This window comes from Lutra lutra, chromosome 4 (genome assembly GCF_902655055.1).
Source record: "Lutra lutra chromosome 4, mLutLut1.2, whole genome shotgun sequence".
NCBI lineage: Eukaryota > Metazoa > Chordata > Mammalia > Carnivora > Mustelidae > Lutra > Lutra lutra.
Window position 1 is genome coordinate 181,854,309 of NC_062281.1, and position 17,308 is coordinate 181,871,616.

Below are 17,308 nucleotides of genomic sequence, written 5' to 3' on the forward strand. Positions count from 1 at the left end.
GGGGAGAAACACCAAGAAGGTAGGCGTGAGAGTCAGGGGTGGTGAGGGAAGGGGTGCAGTGCCTACCTTGGTGCTTTGGCCTGAAATGTCTCTTCTCCCAGAGGCCCCCCCCCCCCCACGCTGCCCACCACAATGCTCCCCGTCTTTTCAGGTCAGCTGGGGTTGGCACCTTCTTCAGGAAGGCCTCCCTGGGCCCTCAGTGGCGATCTGTCCCTCTTGCCTTTATGCTCCCATGGCTCTGGGAGATGCTACCTGAGACCTCTCTGTTCTGGTAAAAATACAGGTGGTGGAAAAAATATATATACAGGTGGTGGAGCCAGACAGACCCAGGCGCGGTTTGAATTCAAGCTCGACCACCACTGTGTGACCCTGGCCAAGAGACCTAAACACTGCACCTCCATTTCCTTAGCCAGGGTAACACCAGTCGCTCCCTCACAGGGTTTTAGAGAGCACTTAAGTCAATAAAACACTTCGCACAGGCCTTGGCATATAGGAAGCATCGAACAGAAGGGGGCAATGATTATTCTTGCCTTCTAGAGAGTCCCAACCTCAAATGACCTGCCTTGCTGTCGAGGTGTCTGCGTTGACTTGGGTTCAGAAAATACTGTCATCAGGGGTGCCTGGGTGGCTCAGTGGGTTAAAGCCTCTGCCTTCGGCTCAGGTCATGAGATCGAGCCCCGCATCGGGCTCTCTGCTAGGGCCTGCTTCCTTTCCTCTCTCTCTGCCTGCCTCTCTGCCTACTTGTGATCTCTGTCTGTCAAATAAATAAGTAAAATCTTAAAAAAAAAAAAAAAGAAAATACTGTCATCAAAATGAATGGTGAGCACCCCTGGTTAATGTATGTGAGCTCTCTGAAACGTTCATCTCTGCTTAATTCATTTTTTCACATGTACAAGATTATCTGTTACAGTGTTGCTCAAAATGAAACATAACTGGAAACCACCTGAATGCATATGACAGGAGAGCGCATGAATTGTGGGCTATTTGCAGAGTGCATTACTAAAGAGTGAAAATGATGGAATGAGAGCAGCATGTATCCACACGGAGAGATCTCAGAGGCGCTTCATTGAATAAAAAAAGCAAATTACAGGATAATGCATTCAGTATCCCGTAATATATATAACATTTGAAAAGATGCAAAGCGATGATACGCCATATGGCGACGCGTGGGAACAGAATAAACAGGAAGAACACTGATCATCAGAGATTGGGATGGTGGCACCCTCCCAGAAGGGGAGGGAACGGGGTTGGCAAGGTCTCCACATGGCTTCAACTGTATCTGTAAGTTTATTTTTGAATTCCTTGAGTATGGTATGAGACCTTCTCTGTTTTGATCTTCACAGCAGCCCTGAGCATGAACTATGCCAAAGAGGCTCAGGGAGGCGAGGTAAAGTGCTCATGCCTACTCAGCCTCCAGGAGGCAACGGTGGGAATTGAACCCAGATCTCCTGACAGAGCTGCCCTCTCTGTCAACGGAGGGCTTGGGTTTTTACTGAACTTCTGGCAGTGACATCAAGGACAAAAAAAAATTGCCAAGGAGCTCGACAGAGAGCTAAACTCTGCTAGGCTAGACAAGGGGAGTGGGCTCTGGCCCACTGGGCTCAGGGCTTGGCTCATGCCTGGTAAGGGCTTGAGCCCAGGCCAACCTAGGGGAGGTTTCCCACTTCTCTGTCTTTCCTGGTGCTCTCCTGATTGGGTCAGAGTTCAGAGCTCAAACCAGCCTTGGGTAGGGTCTTTGTAGTAGGAGGTAGAGGGCTCCTAGTCCCTGAACTGGTTTTCCTCCTGCTCCCACAGCCTTCCCCACTTCCCACTGGCACAAGCCATCCAGGCACAAGGCAAGAGGATCACCACCAAGGAGGATCACCACCTCTAGTCCTGAGGACCCTCCAGGATGCCTAACCAGGACCTCAACCACAGACTCCAAACCCTCCGGGGGCAGAGACATTCCAGCTTTTCTAAGACATGGCCTGGCATTCATTCATTCATTCTGCCCTTTTCATCCTCCCTCCCTCCTTCCCTGCCTTTCTCCTTCCCTCCCTCTCTCTCTTCCTCCCTTCCTCCTTTCTTCTTTTCCTCCCTCCCTCCCTCCCTCCCTCCCTCCTTTCCTCCCTCCCTTCCCCCCTCTCTCCCTGCCTTCTGAAAACCTACTAGGTACTAGGGCCTGTGCTGGTCACTAGAAGACAGGGATGAGAGATGAGAGACAGACCCTCATCTTTCCAGGGACTCAGTGTCTGCTTGGGAGGTCAGATGTATGAACACATAAGCACCTAATAGACATTCGATACATGCTTAGATCCAAGTAAGTAAGATTGGCTCACTTGGCCCAGAGAAGGGCAGGGACCGGCTCAGGTCCTACATGGTGTAACTGACACCGGGGCCCCAGGACTCCAGACACAGCCGAGGCTCTTTCCACTGCATCCCATCCTGCTGTGTGCTTGTTTCCTTTTCGAGTAGATGACTGTGAAATATTTCAAGTAAACAAAACTTGCAAGAATGGTATCAAGGCAGGGTGCCTGGTGGGCTCAGTCTGTGGGGCCCATGACCTTTGATCTTGGGGTGGTAAGTTTAAGCCCCATGTTGGGGGTGGAGATTACTTTAAAAAATAACGAAATAATAATAATAATAATAATAATAATAATAATAATAATAATAATAATAAAACGGGTTACCTGGGTGGCTCAGTCGTTAAGCTTCTGCCTTCAGCTCAGGTCAAGATCCCAGGGTCCAGGGATCAAGTTCCACATCGGGCTCCCTGCTGGGCGGGGAAGCCTGCTTCTCCCTCTCCCACTCTCCCTGCTTGTGTTCCCTCTCTTGCTGTCTCTCTCTCTCTCTGTCAAATACATAAATAAAATCTTAAAAAGAAAGAAAGAAAGAATAACACCATATCCCTCAGGAACCCACCATCAGGCTTCATCATATCTTCCCGTGAATGCTGGCTCCTCCCTAGCCGGATCAGTGCTCTCCTTGCTTCCTGGAACGTGTTTCTTTTGCAGGGCCCATGTACAAGCATCTTCAAACAGAGACTGTGAGGTGTTTTTGGCACCAGCCAACCCTCTGATACCTGCTGAGTATCCAACAATTCGATTCACTTCTGGCACTTTTTCTTTTTAAAGATTTTATTTATTTATTTGACAGATAGAGATCACAAGTAGGCAGAGAGGCAGGCAGAGCCTCTCTGCTCAGCAGAGACCCCAATGCGGGGCTTGATCCCAGGACCCTGAGATCGTGACCTGAGCCAAAGGCAGAGGCTTTAACCCACTGAGCCACCCAGGTGCCACACTTCTGGCACTTTCTATCTGGTAGCAGCGCCAGATCCCACCAGTTAAAGGGCTATCTCTGTTCCATATGACCGTCCCCACGTCAGGCACAAGCCCACCAGCCACCCCCACCGCCCCGCTTTGATAATTTGCTAGAATGTCTTGCTGCACTCAGAAATACATTGTGTGTATTTCAATGTGTTTTTTTGTTTGTTTGCTTAAAGATTTTATTTATTTGTTCGTCAGGGAAAGAGAGCGTGCACAAGCAGGGGGAAGTGGCAGGCAGAGGGAGAAGGAGGCTCTCTGCTGAGCAGGGAGCCCGACGCAGGGCTCGATCCCACGACCTTGGGTTCATGACCTCAGCCGAAGGCAGACGCCCAATGGCCTGAGCCACCCAGGCATCCCAAACACTACTCATGTTTATCATTTTATCATATAAAGACTCAGAGGAACAGCCAGACGAAGAGCTCCATAGGGGGCCCAATGTAAAGACTCTCAGATGCCATTCACGGGACAGCAGGTCTGGAATGGCTGATAGAGACTTCGGCGGCCACTTCTCCTTCTCCAGTCGAGTAAACTGAGGCTCAGGCCATGCAGCTGTATTATTAATTTGCTGCAGCAAACTGGGTTCCAGTTTCCTCATCTGTCAAATAATGAACAGCCAGTATTTGCTGAGCTGACAAAATGCCGGGGATCGACCTCATGGGGCCGGTGTTCTTGTTATCCCCTGTCTACAGACGAGGAGTCTGAGGCCCGGATGAGAAGGAAGGAAGCCCGCCCGACGTCTCAGAGTTGGTACCTCTCCAGGAACATGAGGCGTTTACCTCCCTCCGTAATTGAAGGGATCGAAGTCATCTCAAGCAGATTTACAGGAAGCAAGACATTGTCAGCAGCTGCTTCCACATCTCAGTGGGGGCAGGGGAGGAAAACCCCTTCATATGGAAGGTGACCTCACCCCCACCCCAGCTGAGAATCAAGGGAGCAGTTTTGTGGAGTACACAAGAGCCAGAAATGTCAACCCTGCCACCAACAGGCCAAGGGGGGAGGGGCCCCCAAATGGGGAGAGGGGAGGAGGGGAGATGGGGCAGGGTGTCCCACCAGCTTCATGGCGGGAGGCCAGAGCCTGAGGACAGAGGAGGGCGAGAGACATGAACTGAGTCATCACCATTTGTTCCAGGTGGGCAGCTTTTCATCCCGTGCTGGATTGTCCCCCTTTGGTCACCCTGCACCATTAGGAAAGTCTGTCACACACAGCTGCTGCATGTCTGTGGGGGCTGGGGGCACAGAGGAGGAGGGAATGGTGGTCATGGTGGCCAGGTGAGGGGGGAGCCCCTGAGAAAAGGTGACGGTCACAGAAGGCGAGGCAGCAAGGGAGGGAGGCTCTGAGAACTCATCCAGAAGCAGGGACCCAGAGTGAGTGTGACCAGAGACAGCAACAGCCCCTTGGGCTTCCTCAGAAAGAGCAGGAAAGGCTCCACCTTCCCACAGCTCCCGGAATGGAGGTTGGAGCTGTCTTATCTGGGTATTACAGGAAAAACTCCCCGACAAGGCTGGAGGGCTTGGAGGTGTACCTGTTCCCTGCGGAAAATGCTCAGCACGGCGTCTCCACTGACGAAGCCAGGATGGCCCAGTGGCAGCAGGTACGGCGGTTGGAAGGCAGAGAGGACCCAGACTGCTAGGCTTCCTAACCTTGCCCGTGTTCCTTCAGGTGAGTTACTTTACCTCCGCCCTTCAGCTTCTCACCTGAAGAACGCAGGTGCTAGTCCTGCCTCAGAAGGTTGGAGGGAGGGATACATGAGCAACTGCGTATAAAACACTTAGCACAGTATCATAGCCACTTCTCCAGAGAGACAGAACCGGTAAGAAGAAACCCAGGGGCGCCTGGGTGTCTCAAGTGGATTGAGCCTCTGCCTTCGACTCAAGTCATGGTGTCGGGGTCCTGGGATCGAGCCCCGAATCGGGCTCTCTGCTCTGCGGGGAGCCTGCTTCCTCCTCTCTCTCTGCCTGCCTCTCTGCCTACTTGTGATCTCTGTCAAATAAATAAATTAAATCTTTAAAAAAAAAAGAAGAAGAAGAAGAAGAAATACAGAGATGTCTTAGCCTGTGTTCAGGTTATAATACCAAAGGACCACAGACTGGAAGACTCAAAGGAACCACCATTTATTTCTCACAGTGCTGAAGGCTGGGAGTCTGAGAGCAAGGCATTGGCAGCCTCTGTGTCTGGTCGGAGCTTAAGTCCTGGGGCGCACAAGCACTTTCTTGCTGTGTCCTCACGTGGCGGAAGGGGTGGGATGCTCTCTGGGGCACTAACCCCGTGAGGGCTCCGTTCTCAGGACCTAGTCACCTCCCAAAGACCCCACCTCCAAACACCACCACATGGGGTGTTAGGTGTCAACATATGAATTTGGGGGAAGGGGCGCCTGGGTGGCTCAGTGGGTTAAGCCTCTGCCTTCGGCTCAGGTCATGATCTCAGGGTCCTGGGATCGAGTTCCGCATTGGGCTCTCTGCTCAGCAGGGAGCCTGCTTCCCCCTCTCTCTCTGCCTGCCTCTCTGCCTACTTGTGATCTCTGTCTGTCAAATAAATAAATAAATCTTTAAAAAAAAACAAACAACGAATTTTGGGGGAACTCATACTTTTAGTCTGTAGGTATGTAAATATATATAAATATATATCTATATGAAGAAATTTGTTATTAGGTATTGGCTCATGCAATTATGGAAGTTAAGACGCAGGCAAGCAGGTGGTGTGGTTCAAAGGCCTGAGAACCAGACAGCCAGTCATGTAGATGTCATTCCAGGTCTGAAGGTGTAAGGACCAGGACTGATGGATTGCCAGCCCAACGCGGGCCGTCAGAGAACAAATTCAAGCTTTTTGGTTCTCTTCTGGCCTTCGACAAGTTGGAAAATGCTGACCCACACTGGGGTCTGCCTCCCTCAGCCCACCAATTCAAATACTAACTTCTTCCAGAAACACCTTCACAGACACACCCAGCAATAAGTTTTAACCAGCCATGTAGGCACCCAGCCAAGTTGATACAGAAGGTTACACACAGCAGCTGGGACACAGTATGCACTAGACACAGACAGGCCATTATGATCATGGTTTTATGGCTAAGGAAACAGAAATTTCGAAAGGTTCAGTCCCTGGGGCCACAGTCGCGCAGCCGGGATGGGTGGTAGGCTGGTGGGCTGGGTCTCAAAAAGGAAATACCCACAAAGAAATACACCTGATGTGTTGCTTTGCCAGTCCCCGAGATGTGAGTACTCCCCCAAGGCTGATTTCAAGCTACCAGTGATTTAACAACCCGATCCCCAATTTCTGGAATACTTTACAGATCAGCTCTGTGAGTCAGTCCCAGCTGACCCCGGCATGCCCATGCTGCTTCCCCAGGCCTGCAGCACACGAGGGCATGTCACAAACATTAGCCCGTCCTGCAAGCCAGTCAGTCTACAAGGTCCATGGAGGACCCTTCCTGCCCATTTTACAGAACAGCAGATTGAGGTACTGAGAAGTTCAAGCACGTTCCCAAGGTCACAGCATGAGCCAGTTACTCGCTGTCCTACTTCCTACATCTTCTTCCAGCAAGGTGGTCGATAAACGCACACGTGAATATCATCTCCACTGCCCCCCTCCCTTAGAGGGAATTTCCCAGGCCCCGTGAAGACAGGAGCCCCGTCCACTCCTACCTTGGCCGCTCTTCCCCCAAATCCTGAAGGTGGCTTGGCGAGAGGGAAGTTCTTGTTGGCTGGGGCTCCTGCCAAGCCACACCTGCCCCGATGCTTCTGAGCTCGAATCTGTCTCGGCTTGTACCTGCCACATGTGGGCCTGGGGAAGGCTGTTTTGGCGCTGGGGAGAAGAGGGCCTTGAGGGTGTCTGGGGGTGAGGGTGTGTGACTCACTGTGCTTGGGTGGGTGAAAGGCTGTAGCTAAGGGGAGGGCCAGAACCCAGCCTAAGAAAGATTTTCAGCCCTGCAGGCAAGCTGGTCCCATGCCAGGTAAGGGCTCAGGTGAGTCACACTGCTAATAGTGGCCTGAGGCTGGGCACAGACATCCTCCAGGCAGGGTGGGACAGCCAAGAAAGTTTCATGGCCCTTGGCTCTCCCTGTCCCCTGGACTGACGTGGGGGTCTCCCGCCAGCCGCTGCTGATGATCTCACTCGGGGCTGCCAACCTTCACTTGCTCCTTATTTTTGACACTTTCAGGAGCCACGTGACAGAAAGGACATGGGAACACACCCCTCCTGCCATCTCAGGCACCGGGGAGAAGGGTAACTTCTGAGTGGCAGGTGGGGGTGTCAGAGGCGGGGGTTGGTTAATCAGCAGCAGATGTGTAAATGGGGCAGGGTCCTAAGGTCTCCGAGAAGGAGGCTGTTTCCTCCATTCTGGGAGAGCCCAGAGAAATGAGATGCCCTCCGACTCCTCATGCCTGGGGTAGAGTAAGGGCCCCTGATGGATATGGTGGGACACAAGAGGGGAGGGGTGGAGCTGCTGGGGTGGAAGATGGGGGATGGGAGGGAGATGGAGGGGCAAGGGGTGATGGAAAGCGCAGCTGGTTTGGTAATGGAGTTCAGGAGCCAAGGTTGGAGCTGGATCCGGTGGGGCAAGGGTGGGGACAGCTGCGGCTGGAGACTGTGCAGGGCACCCACCCACCCAGGTCATTCTGAGATCTTGGCATTTATTCCGGCAGTGCTGGGAGGGAGAGGCACCGGGCTTGCTGGGGGATGGGGGCAGGGCTACAGCTGCCCACCAGCCTGTGTCTCTAGGCTGGACCCCTCCCAACACCATCCAGTTCCCAGGGTCACTTACTGTGTTGTCACTGAGTGAGAGGAGTGCCCCCCCACCTCTGGATAGAGCTAGAGCACCAGGTTCCAATTCTGATTGCTGGGTGAGCTTGGGTAAGTCTCTTGCCCTTTCTATGTCTCAATTACCTCATTAGGGAAACCAGTACCTACCCCTTAGGGGCATTGTAAGGATTACATGAGAGGGTGGAAGGTCCTGGCACCCAGCAGGTGCCCCGCCCATGTCAGTTTCTTGGGGATGGGGCTGGGCAAGAGTTAGGGCAGGAGGCTTCTCCATACCCCCCTCCTTGGCTCAGGATTGGAGTCAGCTGGACCCTAGCTAGCCAGCCTGACTCAAGGCTGTCCCTGAAAATCCAGGATCCAAGGACAGAACTTCCCCTCCCCCACTCCAGGGAGAGAGCTTTTAGTCTCCTTGACCCCACTCTGGCTCCACAGGCCTCTGTGGCCCCCAGAATAGCTAGAGATCCTCTGGAGTTGGGGAGGCCAGAGAGGGACAGTCTTGATCTTCTGGGACGTAGCCTGGCTTTCTGAGAAGATGGAGGAATAACACATTCCTCCTAAAATAATTGTCCTGGGGCTATTTCCAGAGGTTCTTAGTGCTCAGGCCAGAAATGGCCAGTGATCTCGATGTCTGGGTACCTTCAGGACAAATGGCACAGAGGCCCAGCCCTCTCGCTGGCTGCCTGCCTGCCTGTCCGGCCCCCAGCCCAGAGCAGATCCAGGCCAGGCTGAGGCCCCACAAGGGAACTGTTACCACTGCTCCCCTGGTCTGCTGAGTTCCCCCACACCTCTCTTCTACCTCCTTGGAGGGACCTCTGATCCCTCCTCTTGGCTCCCTGTTTCAGCAATGACAACCATCCTACCCCAGGGCAAAAAGGCTCTGTGACTCTGGGCTCAGGAGGACCCACACAGTGCCTTCCATGTCACAGAACATGACAATCCTGGGTCTGATCATTCAGGAACATCCGATTAAACCCAGACCCTCTCCAGATTGACATGCCTACGTTCTTCAAACACGTCCAGATCTCCAAGACAAAGAAGGGCTGAAGAGCTGCTCTGTGTTGAGGGACACCAAAGACACCTGAGAACGAAGGCCATGCATGCTCCTGGCTTGAGGCTTGCATGGGAAGAAGAGTTGCCACGAAGAATGTCCGAGGGGCAATTGGTGAAATGTGGATAAGGACCGTGTAGTAGATGATTATTCCCTCCCACGGCCAAATGTCCTGTATTTGGTCATTGTAGTGTGGAAGCATGAGAAGATGTCCGGGATGTCCCTTGGTCCTCGGTGTAGGGACGACTTCGTACCGGGGCCTTGCAGATGTGATCTGTTCTTCTCCTGGCCCTGCGACCTCTGCCGAGATCATGTTCTGCCAGATCCTGGGTCAGGCCATGAAGTGTTCGAGCTCGATCCTCCTCTTTGTCTTTATTGGCAAGGGGGGTACCAGAGCCACACTCTTATATCTTGTGCCTGCCATTGTTCAATCCGGATGTCAGCTTGGGTAGGAGTAATAACCCAGAATCCTGGAACGAACGGGGTCCCTGTGATCGGTACAAGTTCTACTCAATGCATGTAGATTACAGCAAACTAAACATTTAGGTCCAGACCTCTAAATGAAATGTTTCACTATAAAGCTGCTTAGAAGGAAGGTCTTCCGGGAACCATCCACACAACTTTCTGCTCGTCCAGGAAATATTTCCCCTCTACGTGCATGAAATCATGTTGAGGTATCATGTTGGGGTTTACCCTGATTAATAAATATCTAAAACTTAAAAAAAAAACAAGAAAGAAAATGTCCCTGTTCGCTGAGCACGTAGGAGATTCATGTCCAAGTGTTCAGGCCTAAAAGATACAGTTGTCTGCAACTTCCTCTCAGAATAATAAAAATTCTGTGTGTGCGTGTGTGCGTGTAGTGATAAACGTGGCAAGAGCGTTAATGATTTATGGATTTGGATGAGGACTACATGGGAGTCTTGTGAGTTTTCAGGAAGTTTGAAAATTTTTCAAAATAGAAAGTAAAACCGTATTTTTAATATTTGAGAGAAGGACATGATGGAGGGAGGCTTTTCTTGGCAAATCTGTCCTGAGGGACCAGGGCTGGGTGGAGGGCACGGAGCTTCTGAGATTTGCTGGCTGAAGAGTCCTCAGGCTCTGGCCAGAGCCCGCCGTGTAGGAGACACTCTACACCGGGTCGCTGACCTCAGCGGGAAAGGAGAGATCGAGCATTTATACTCAAGAATGGGTCACTTGAAGTGGCGGCACTCTGGGGAGACTCAGTAAAAGTTTGCTGAGCCAGTGAGAAAAGAGAAGTGAGAAGTGATGGATGCCGACCACCGCCAAGCAGAGCTGTATCAGGACTAGTACAGAAATTTCTGACTCTCCCCATAATTCAACACCAGAAAAACAACAAGGAACGCTGGAAAACATCCACCCCAGTCCCGTTGTAAAAATAGGGCCCATCTGTCCTGGAGGGCTTAGAGTGACGCAGGCCCAGAGGCAGGGGCCTGGCCAGGATGACCTCTGGAGGCCCCTCCTAGCTCTAGGATTCCATGACTCTATGACATGGCCAGCAGTCTGGAGTGGCGGCATGAAGGTATGCCCCGTGGAGAGCAACAGGAGGGCTAAGTCATCTACCTCCTAAAGACAGAGTAAGCGTGGGAGAGGGCCCTGATGGCTGATGGGGCCTAGCCAGCCAGGGAGGGAAGGGTGGGGCCCTGGGGGTCAGCCCTCAGTCACCTCCAATATTTCCGGAGGAGAAGACAGGGTGGGGTTGGACCTGGAAGGAAAAAGGGAAAGGTCTGTACATTCCACTGGATTCAGACCCGAAGGACAGGGGCAGCTGAGGGCCGGGGGCCAGAAGAGGGGCAGGCAGCTGTTTTCTGGGTGGGACAAACTCGAATATTGCTATGTTCTCACGAGGCAGAAGTGGAAAATGAGCAGCAAAAACTGGCAGTACTGGGGGAGAGAAACCAAAGCCTTCCCTCTGGTTGGGGGTAGGAGAGAATCGGCGAACTGAGGGACAATGGGGACAAGGAAGGGAGGACTCCACTGGCCTTGGCTGGGACAGAAGATGGGGTTAAATGGACTGAGCAGCTTCTTGGCCTGGGTAGGCCTTAGTCTCAGTGAAGCACTCACATTCGGACCACAAGGAGTAAGAATCCCAATGCCCCTTCCTCCTGTAGAATAGATGAGGAGGACCCCCCGCCAATGCCAAAAAGGGTCAGGACCAGAAATCCTGGAAGGCTGTAACCTTACAAGTGGGCCCCCATTGGTAGACTTGTCATACTACCTCCCCCCCTTCTCATTTGGGGTTTCTAAAGTCAGGATCAACGTAGCTACGGGGTTTAACAAGCATCTCTGTCCATCTGGTTCTCCCCATGAGTGCCCCCACCCAGCAAGCAGAGCAGGTATAGGGAGAACTTTTCCTTAAGAGACTGTGAGGGGAGCCAAGTCACCTCGACATAGCACAGTCTTTCAGAGGTCACCAGACACACCCAAGATAGTACCTTGCCCCCACCACTTACAAGCCGTGGAATCTGAGGCAAGTCATGTCACCTCTCTGAGACTGAGTTTCCCCATCTGTCAACCAAGAATAGAATAGTGACCACTTTCTTGATTTGTAGCAACAATTCCATGCAAGACACAAGCCCAGGGCCAGGCACCGAGAGAGTACCTATAGTATTTCATCACTTCCCTGATACATTTCTTTCTTTCTTTCTTTCTTTCTTTTTTTTTTAGTATCAGGTGTGTTGTGCTGTTGGTGATTAGCAACTTAATATTACCTGGAAAGAAGGTGTCTCCCTCTCTCGGTGCTTGGAATTTCCCCATTAGAGATTCAGTTCTTGGCTTTCGTGGTCTTCTGGAGTCCTCGCTTAAAAGGCAAATCGGAATTTCAGAATATGGGCGAGAGCTAAATGAACAAGCAGACGGCCCCACTTTTTCCTAAGGGTTCTCTGGCCTCATTAGTTCTCAGGATCTTGCCTTCTGAAGATTAGGATGTCTGTTTTCCGATTTAAAAATCCCTGGGCCCGGGAGGGGAAGGAAGAGTGGGCGAAGGGTAGAGTTGGGGAGGCAGAGGGAACACAGGCGAGAAAGCCTGCAGGGAAGGGGCAGGGAGCCGAGCGGAGCTGACCCAGCTGTCTTCACCAGGCCCAGGTAGCCAGGTTCCGGGTGAGCTCACAGCAGGTCAACGCCACAAAGCTCATTTGCCCAGCGGGGATGATGTCTGGACGCCTGGTAAGCCGTTCCAACACTTCCAGACGCCTGAGCCATGCCAACAACCTGTCCTCCTCAGCCCAGACTCCACGCTGGCCCCACGGCCCCACCGTGACGCGGGCCAACAGTCTCAAACGCCCCCGCACCCCGAGTGGCTCGGAGTTCAGCAGATGCAGCAGCCCCTCTGAGCAGTCCGACAGCCCCGGCTCCCCCAAGCTTCCAGTGAGGAAAATCTGCATGGGCCGCCCCTACAACTCCAAGTGTGTAGAGACCAGCCACCTCGCGAACCGCCCCAAGGTGTCCAGGAGGCCCGCTTGCCGCGGCAGCCCCGGCTGCCTGCTCTGTACCGATCACCCCTCCGGCCCCTATAGCCCCACCTTCCTGGACCAACTCATCAAAGGCATCAACTACCTTGACAGATCCACCAATGCCATTTATACCCACTGCCCCAAGTCATCCCTGAGCCTGCCGAGGCTGGCGGCCAGCTACCTAGAGCGCGCCGCCACCTCCATCCACTTGGACAGCCCAGACCACTCCTTCCCCCGCAGTTACTCCACTCCCGTCACCAGCGTGGCTGCCTCCGACCACTGCACCAGCACGAGCATGGTGCCGTCCACCAGGGGTGTCAACGCCCTGCGGTGCTTGGATGACTCCGCCAGTACCAGCTGCCCACACCGGCTTCAGAGCCGGAGACTCACACCTGAGCTGCCCCAGAGGCCGGGCACAAAGCTGCCCGAGCTGCCCTTGTTCAGCAACGGGATCTTTTCCTTAGGCCGTCTGCCCAAGTTCTGGGAGGCAATCCGCTCGGGCTGGAGAGCCCCCGAGCCGATCTCCAAACCCTGTAGCTGGTGGTAACATCGACCGTGAAATGCGTACATGTCCATCAGGCCACAGTTGTAGAAAATAAATTGTGGCAACATGCTCCTTCCATGGCTCTGCTGGGGGTCGGGGTGGGGACACCTGTTTAGATCGGATGTTAGAAACTCAAGAAGGACTTATAGAGCCAGGAAGGTAGAAGTTAATGGGTGAACGGGGCTGGGTAAAGAGGAAATACTTGTTCTAAACCCAGCTCTCTGACGGGTTGTTGCTTTTTCAAGAGAAGCCAGGAATCTCATTTTTAGATGCTAACAACAAATTCAAAAATGTCATAGCGCTCTGTAGGCCAAAGAAAAATCCTGGCAGGTGGGATGTAAAGCCCACAGGCCTCGGTTTGGAATCTCTGGTTTATATCTTGAGTGGGTCAGCCGGGCAGTTTCCCCGTGGGAAGAAATAGACTAGCGATTCATTCCCAAACCCTACTCCTCCTCTTCTGATTTCAGGATTGTCGGTTGGTGTTCATTTCAGCACTGCCCAATGTGAGTAGAAACAATGATGATGGATAATTACAGCAGAACTTCCTACAGCACTAACGATGCAGCAGTCACTGTTCTAAATGCTTTTCATATATTCCTCTAAGGATATGTTTTAATGACCAAGGATTAGGGTGGAAGTAAGGAAACACTTTAGGATGGCGAGTGGGAGGGTCAGCCAGGGATGGTTGCCCCTGGAGAGACTGCCCTTCCTGGGAAATCTCCGAAAAATGGTTCTGTCCAGGCCAGAGGGCTGGAAGGTCAGAGTGAGGAGGTCCCAGGTTTCTCGCAGCACATGTCTGAGAAAATGTTCCCTGGGCTACCAAGGGCTCCAAACCTTCAGAGACTGAACTGATTTGGGTGCTGAGAAGTCAGGCCACAAGGCATCCAGCTCTCCACCATCCCGCTGGCTAAGGCACAGTAGAGACTGGAATTCTAGCCTGGTTCTACCACTAGCCTACCGTGGGACCTTGGGTATATCACTTTCTCTCTCCAGGCCTGTTTTTCCTTCTGTAAATGAGTAGCGTACTTTTGAGGGGTTCTAAGAAGCCCAGACTCTGATATTTCTGAGTCTGTCCTCCTAGACCCAAGACAGGCCTGGGCTGAGAATCGAGAGTGTCCCCCCACCCTCTTGGCCCTCAAGAACTCGGGCCTCCTGAGTCCTGAGCCAGCTTCCCATTTCAGGCCTCAGGGCAATTTCTGTGTGGCTCTGAACTTCAGGGCCAGGCCCTTTTTGTCAGAGCTTTCCTGTCTCCTTGGAAATATGAGGGCCAATGGCAGGTCAGAGAGTGGAATGGGGCTGACCTTGAAATAATGCAGAACCTGCAGTTCCACAAGATTCCATGACTCTTGGACGGAGTGGCCTGCTCTGGCCCAGCTCTGTGGCCAAACAGAGAAAGTGGGAAGCCTGACTATCCCTACCATGAGGTCACCATGGCCTCCTCCCCAGGAGTGGAGGAAGGAAGGGGTTATGGAACCCTTAGTTTACTGAACTCTCCCCTCCCCCCACTTCTATTTCATCTCTGGAAACCAGGGGATATCTTCCCTGGGTCCAAAACTCAGCAGTGTAACATATTCCTTGTTTCTTGTATCCCTTTCCTCCTGAGGGAGAAGACCTTGGCCTTTGTCTGGTGGGTCCTCAGTTCTCCAAGAGACCCATTCCTCATGTGAACATTTGTAGGAATACAGCTTATTAGAATTTGCTTTGACCCGACTCAAGAGAGGATGTCCTGGTTGCCAAATCCTCTGTCTGGCCTCTCAAAGCCATCCCCTTCCTGCTCTAGGTCCATATTTGCATAAGATTTATCCCTGACTCTCCTGGAGATGCCCACCTCGAAAACAGTTTAATTCCCCCTAATCGGAGTGTAAGATCCTTGTCTAGGACACTGCTCTTAAGGTCTCCAGTGTCTAGCCCAATTCTGGTTCACAACAGGAGCTCAGTTAGTGATTATAGGGCCGTGTGCCCCAAGAGTTGCTCAACAGTGGTAACTATTATTGCCTGGAGGATAGTTAGACTGTCTTCCATGCAATGACTGTTTAATAACTATTCATGATGACCAACATTTATTAAGCTCTTAACTATACACCAGACATTGTTTTAAGTGCTTTCTATGTATCAACTCATTTAATCCCCACATGAATCCTTCAAGGAAGGTATTGTTGTCCCTATCACATGGATGAGAAAGCTGAGGGAGAGAGGTCAGGCATAGATGATGAAGACAGAGATGATTACAGTGCATCCAACACAGCAGCTCTTCCAAAGCTGGATGGCAGAGTCATTCTAGACCATTACATACACAGTAGGTGCTCAATAATGACTATAATATCGTGCAAGTAGTGGGTGCTTTGCAGATGTGCACTGTGGGTGCCCAATGAATGGTAAATATCCTTGCCGAGGCCCATACATAGTCAGCGCTCAAATGAAGTTTGACCATCGGGGGGTGGGGTGGATGTACATGCAAGCAACAGGATCTCTGTGTTGGACCCCCCAAATTGCTTTTTTTTCTTAGTATTTATTTACTTGGCTACTCACGGCTCCCAAGTCCCTTGCAGCAGTCACTTAGCCCAAGTCCAGAGAAAATACAGCTCGTAGCTAGAGCAGACGCTCTGTTCCACGTGGCCACGCAGAGGCCACAGGAAGGCCTCCATGTCCACTGTTCAAGCCATGCATCTGTGAGGTCCATGTAAACAGGAAGCGGCATGCTGGCAACAGAACAGTGCCATGGCCCTAGTGTGCCGTCCGGCTTGTATAGAGAAGAAGCTAGGCGTCCCTGCAGCTGGGGGTAGGGGGGGAGCGGAAAGTCCTTCACGCCTGCACGCATACCTCATTTCTCGAGCACCCACACTAGGTTCCAGGCATGCCGCCAAGGCCTGAAACACAGGCTCTTGGCCCTCTCTGCTCCCTACGAGGCTAAGTTTTAGCACCTTGTTTTGCAGAGGGGGAAACTGAGGCTCAGAGGGGAGAAAAGTGATATGCTCAAGCTCCTCTAGCGGGCGCAGAGCAGAGCTGGGATTCCAACCCAGGGCTCTGACCCTCAGCCAATGTCTTTTCTCTCCCAATCTCTTTTTTCCTTAGTATTTATTGAATGGACTCCAAGAGAAAGAGAGGTAAACCTTGGTATCCAAAATATGCAGTAAATTAGACAAACCAAGGGTGGTGTTTAACTCCAGGGGTTTGGGCTGCCCCTCAACACCAGTGTTCTGAACAGAGTAGTGTTAACCGGGTATATGTTCTTTCTGGGAAATAAGAAACGAAGGGAAGGGGCGCCTGGGTGGTTCAGTGGGTTGGGCCGCTGCCTTCGGCTCAGGTCATGATCTCAGGGTCCTGGGATCGAGTCCCGCATCGGGCTCTCTGCTCGGCAAGAAGCCTGCTTCCCTCTCTCTCTCTCTCTCTCTGCCTTCCTCTCCGTCTACTTGTGATCTCTCTCTGTCAAATAAATAAATAAAAATCTTAAAAAAAAAAAAAAGAAACGAAGGGAGAAATTTCCTCAAAGGTCACCTGTGGTCTCCATCGCCCAATCCACTGGTCACACTGGGGATAGGTGCGTGACATTAGAATTATTTTTGTATGTTTAAAAAAAAAATCTGGCATAGCCCTTTTCAAACAGATAATTTGATACCACCATTCTACAATTCCAGAAAATACACGCATATTGCCAAGGTGCACGTTGGAGCAACACACTGTCCTCCTCCCAACCCTCACTCCCCCACCCACCTTTCCCCATCTCTGAACCTTATGAACTTTACTCTCCACCCCCTAGCCCTCCCCACCCCCTACCCCATTCCCCAGGCCCACCTTACCCCTCACTGTCTTTTCTGTCTGCCCCTGACTGGTTCTGCTGACTCTACATAGGGAGCAGAAAACTAGAAGAGGGAGGTCCCCTCTGCCCCCACAACTACACCCACATTGCCCTCTTTTAAGGTGAAATCTCAGTAGAAGCCAAGAGCCTCAGACGTGTGCCGTGCCTGAGTTGGTACCACCATTTTTGGCAAACTTAACAGCCTCCTGGGCCCCTCCCAACAGGGCAGGAATTTATCGTGAACAATTGAACAAAGCCGGGAACTCGGAGGGAGAAGGCACAGGACATTCCAAAAGGATTTCTCTCAAGCTCCCAAAGACAACATGTGGGAACACTGCAGAAACCTCATAACCTAGCAAAGAAAAGCATGAAAGCGATGGAAAATCTGCGCG

General features: G+C 52.0%; 1 protein-coding gene across 1 annotated transcript; it reads left to right on the plus strand.

Moving 5' to 3' along the window:
• Positions 1 to 10,594: 10,594 nt before the first annotated feature.
• Positions 10,595 to 13,314, plus strand: LOC125099249 (uncharacterized). The gene is made up of 2 exons (XM_047728704.1): positions 10,595 to 10,701; positions 12,203 to 13,314. Exon 2 carries the CDS (start codon positions 12,272 to 12,274, stop codon positions 13,121 to 13,123), a length of 852 nt encoding a protein of 283 aa, XP_047584660.1. The 5' UTR covers positions 10,595 to 10,701; positions 12,203 to 12,271; the 3' UTR covers positions 13,124 to 13,314.
• The last annotated feature ends 3,994 nt before the right edge of the window (positions 13,315 to 17,308 follow it).

Bases quoted from the DNA above. Each gene is read 5' to 3' on its own strand.
- LOC125099249 (XM_047728704.1), top strand. From the start codon at position 12,272: ATGATGTCTGGACGCCTGGTAAGCCGTTCCAACACTTCCAGACGCCTG.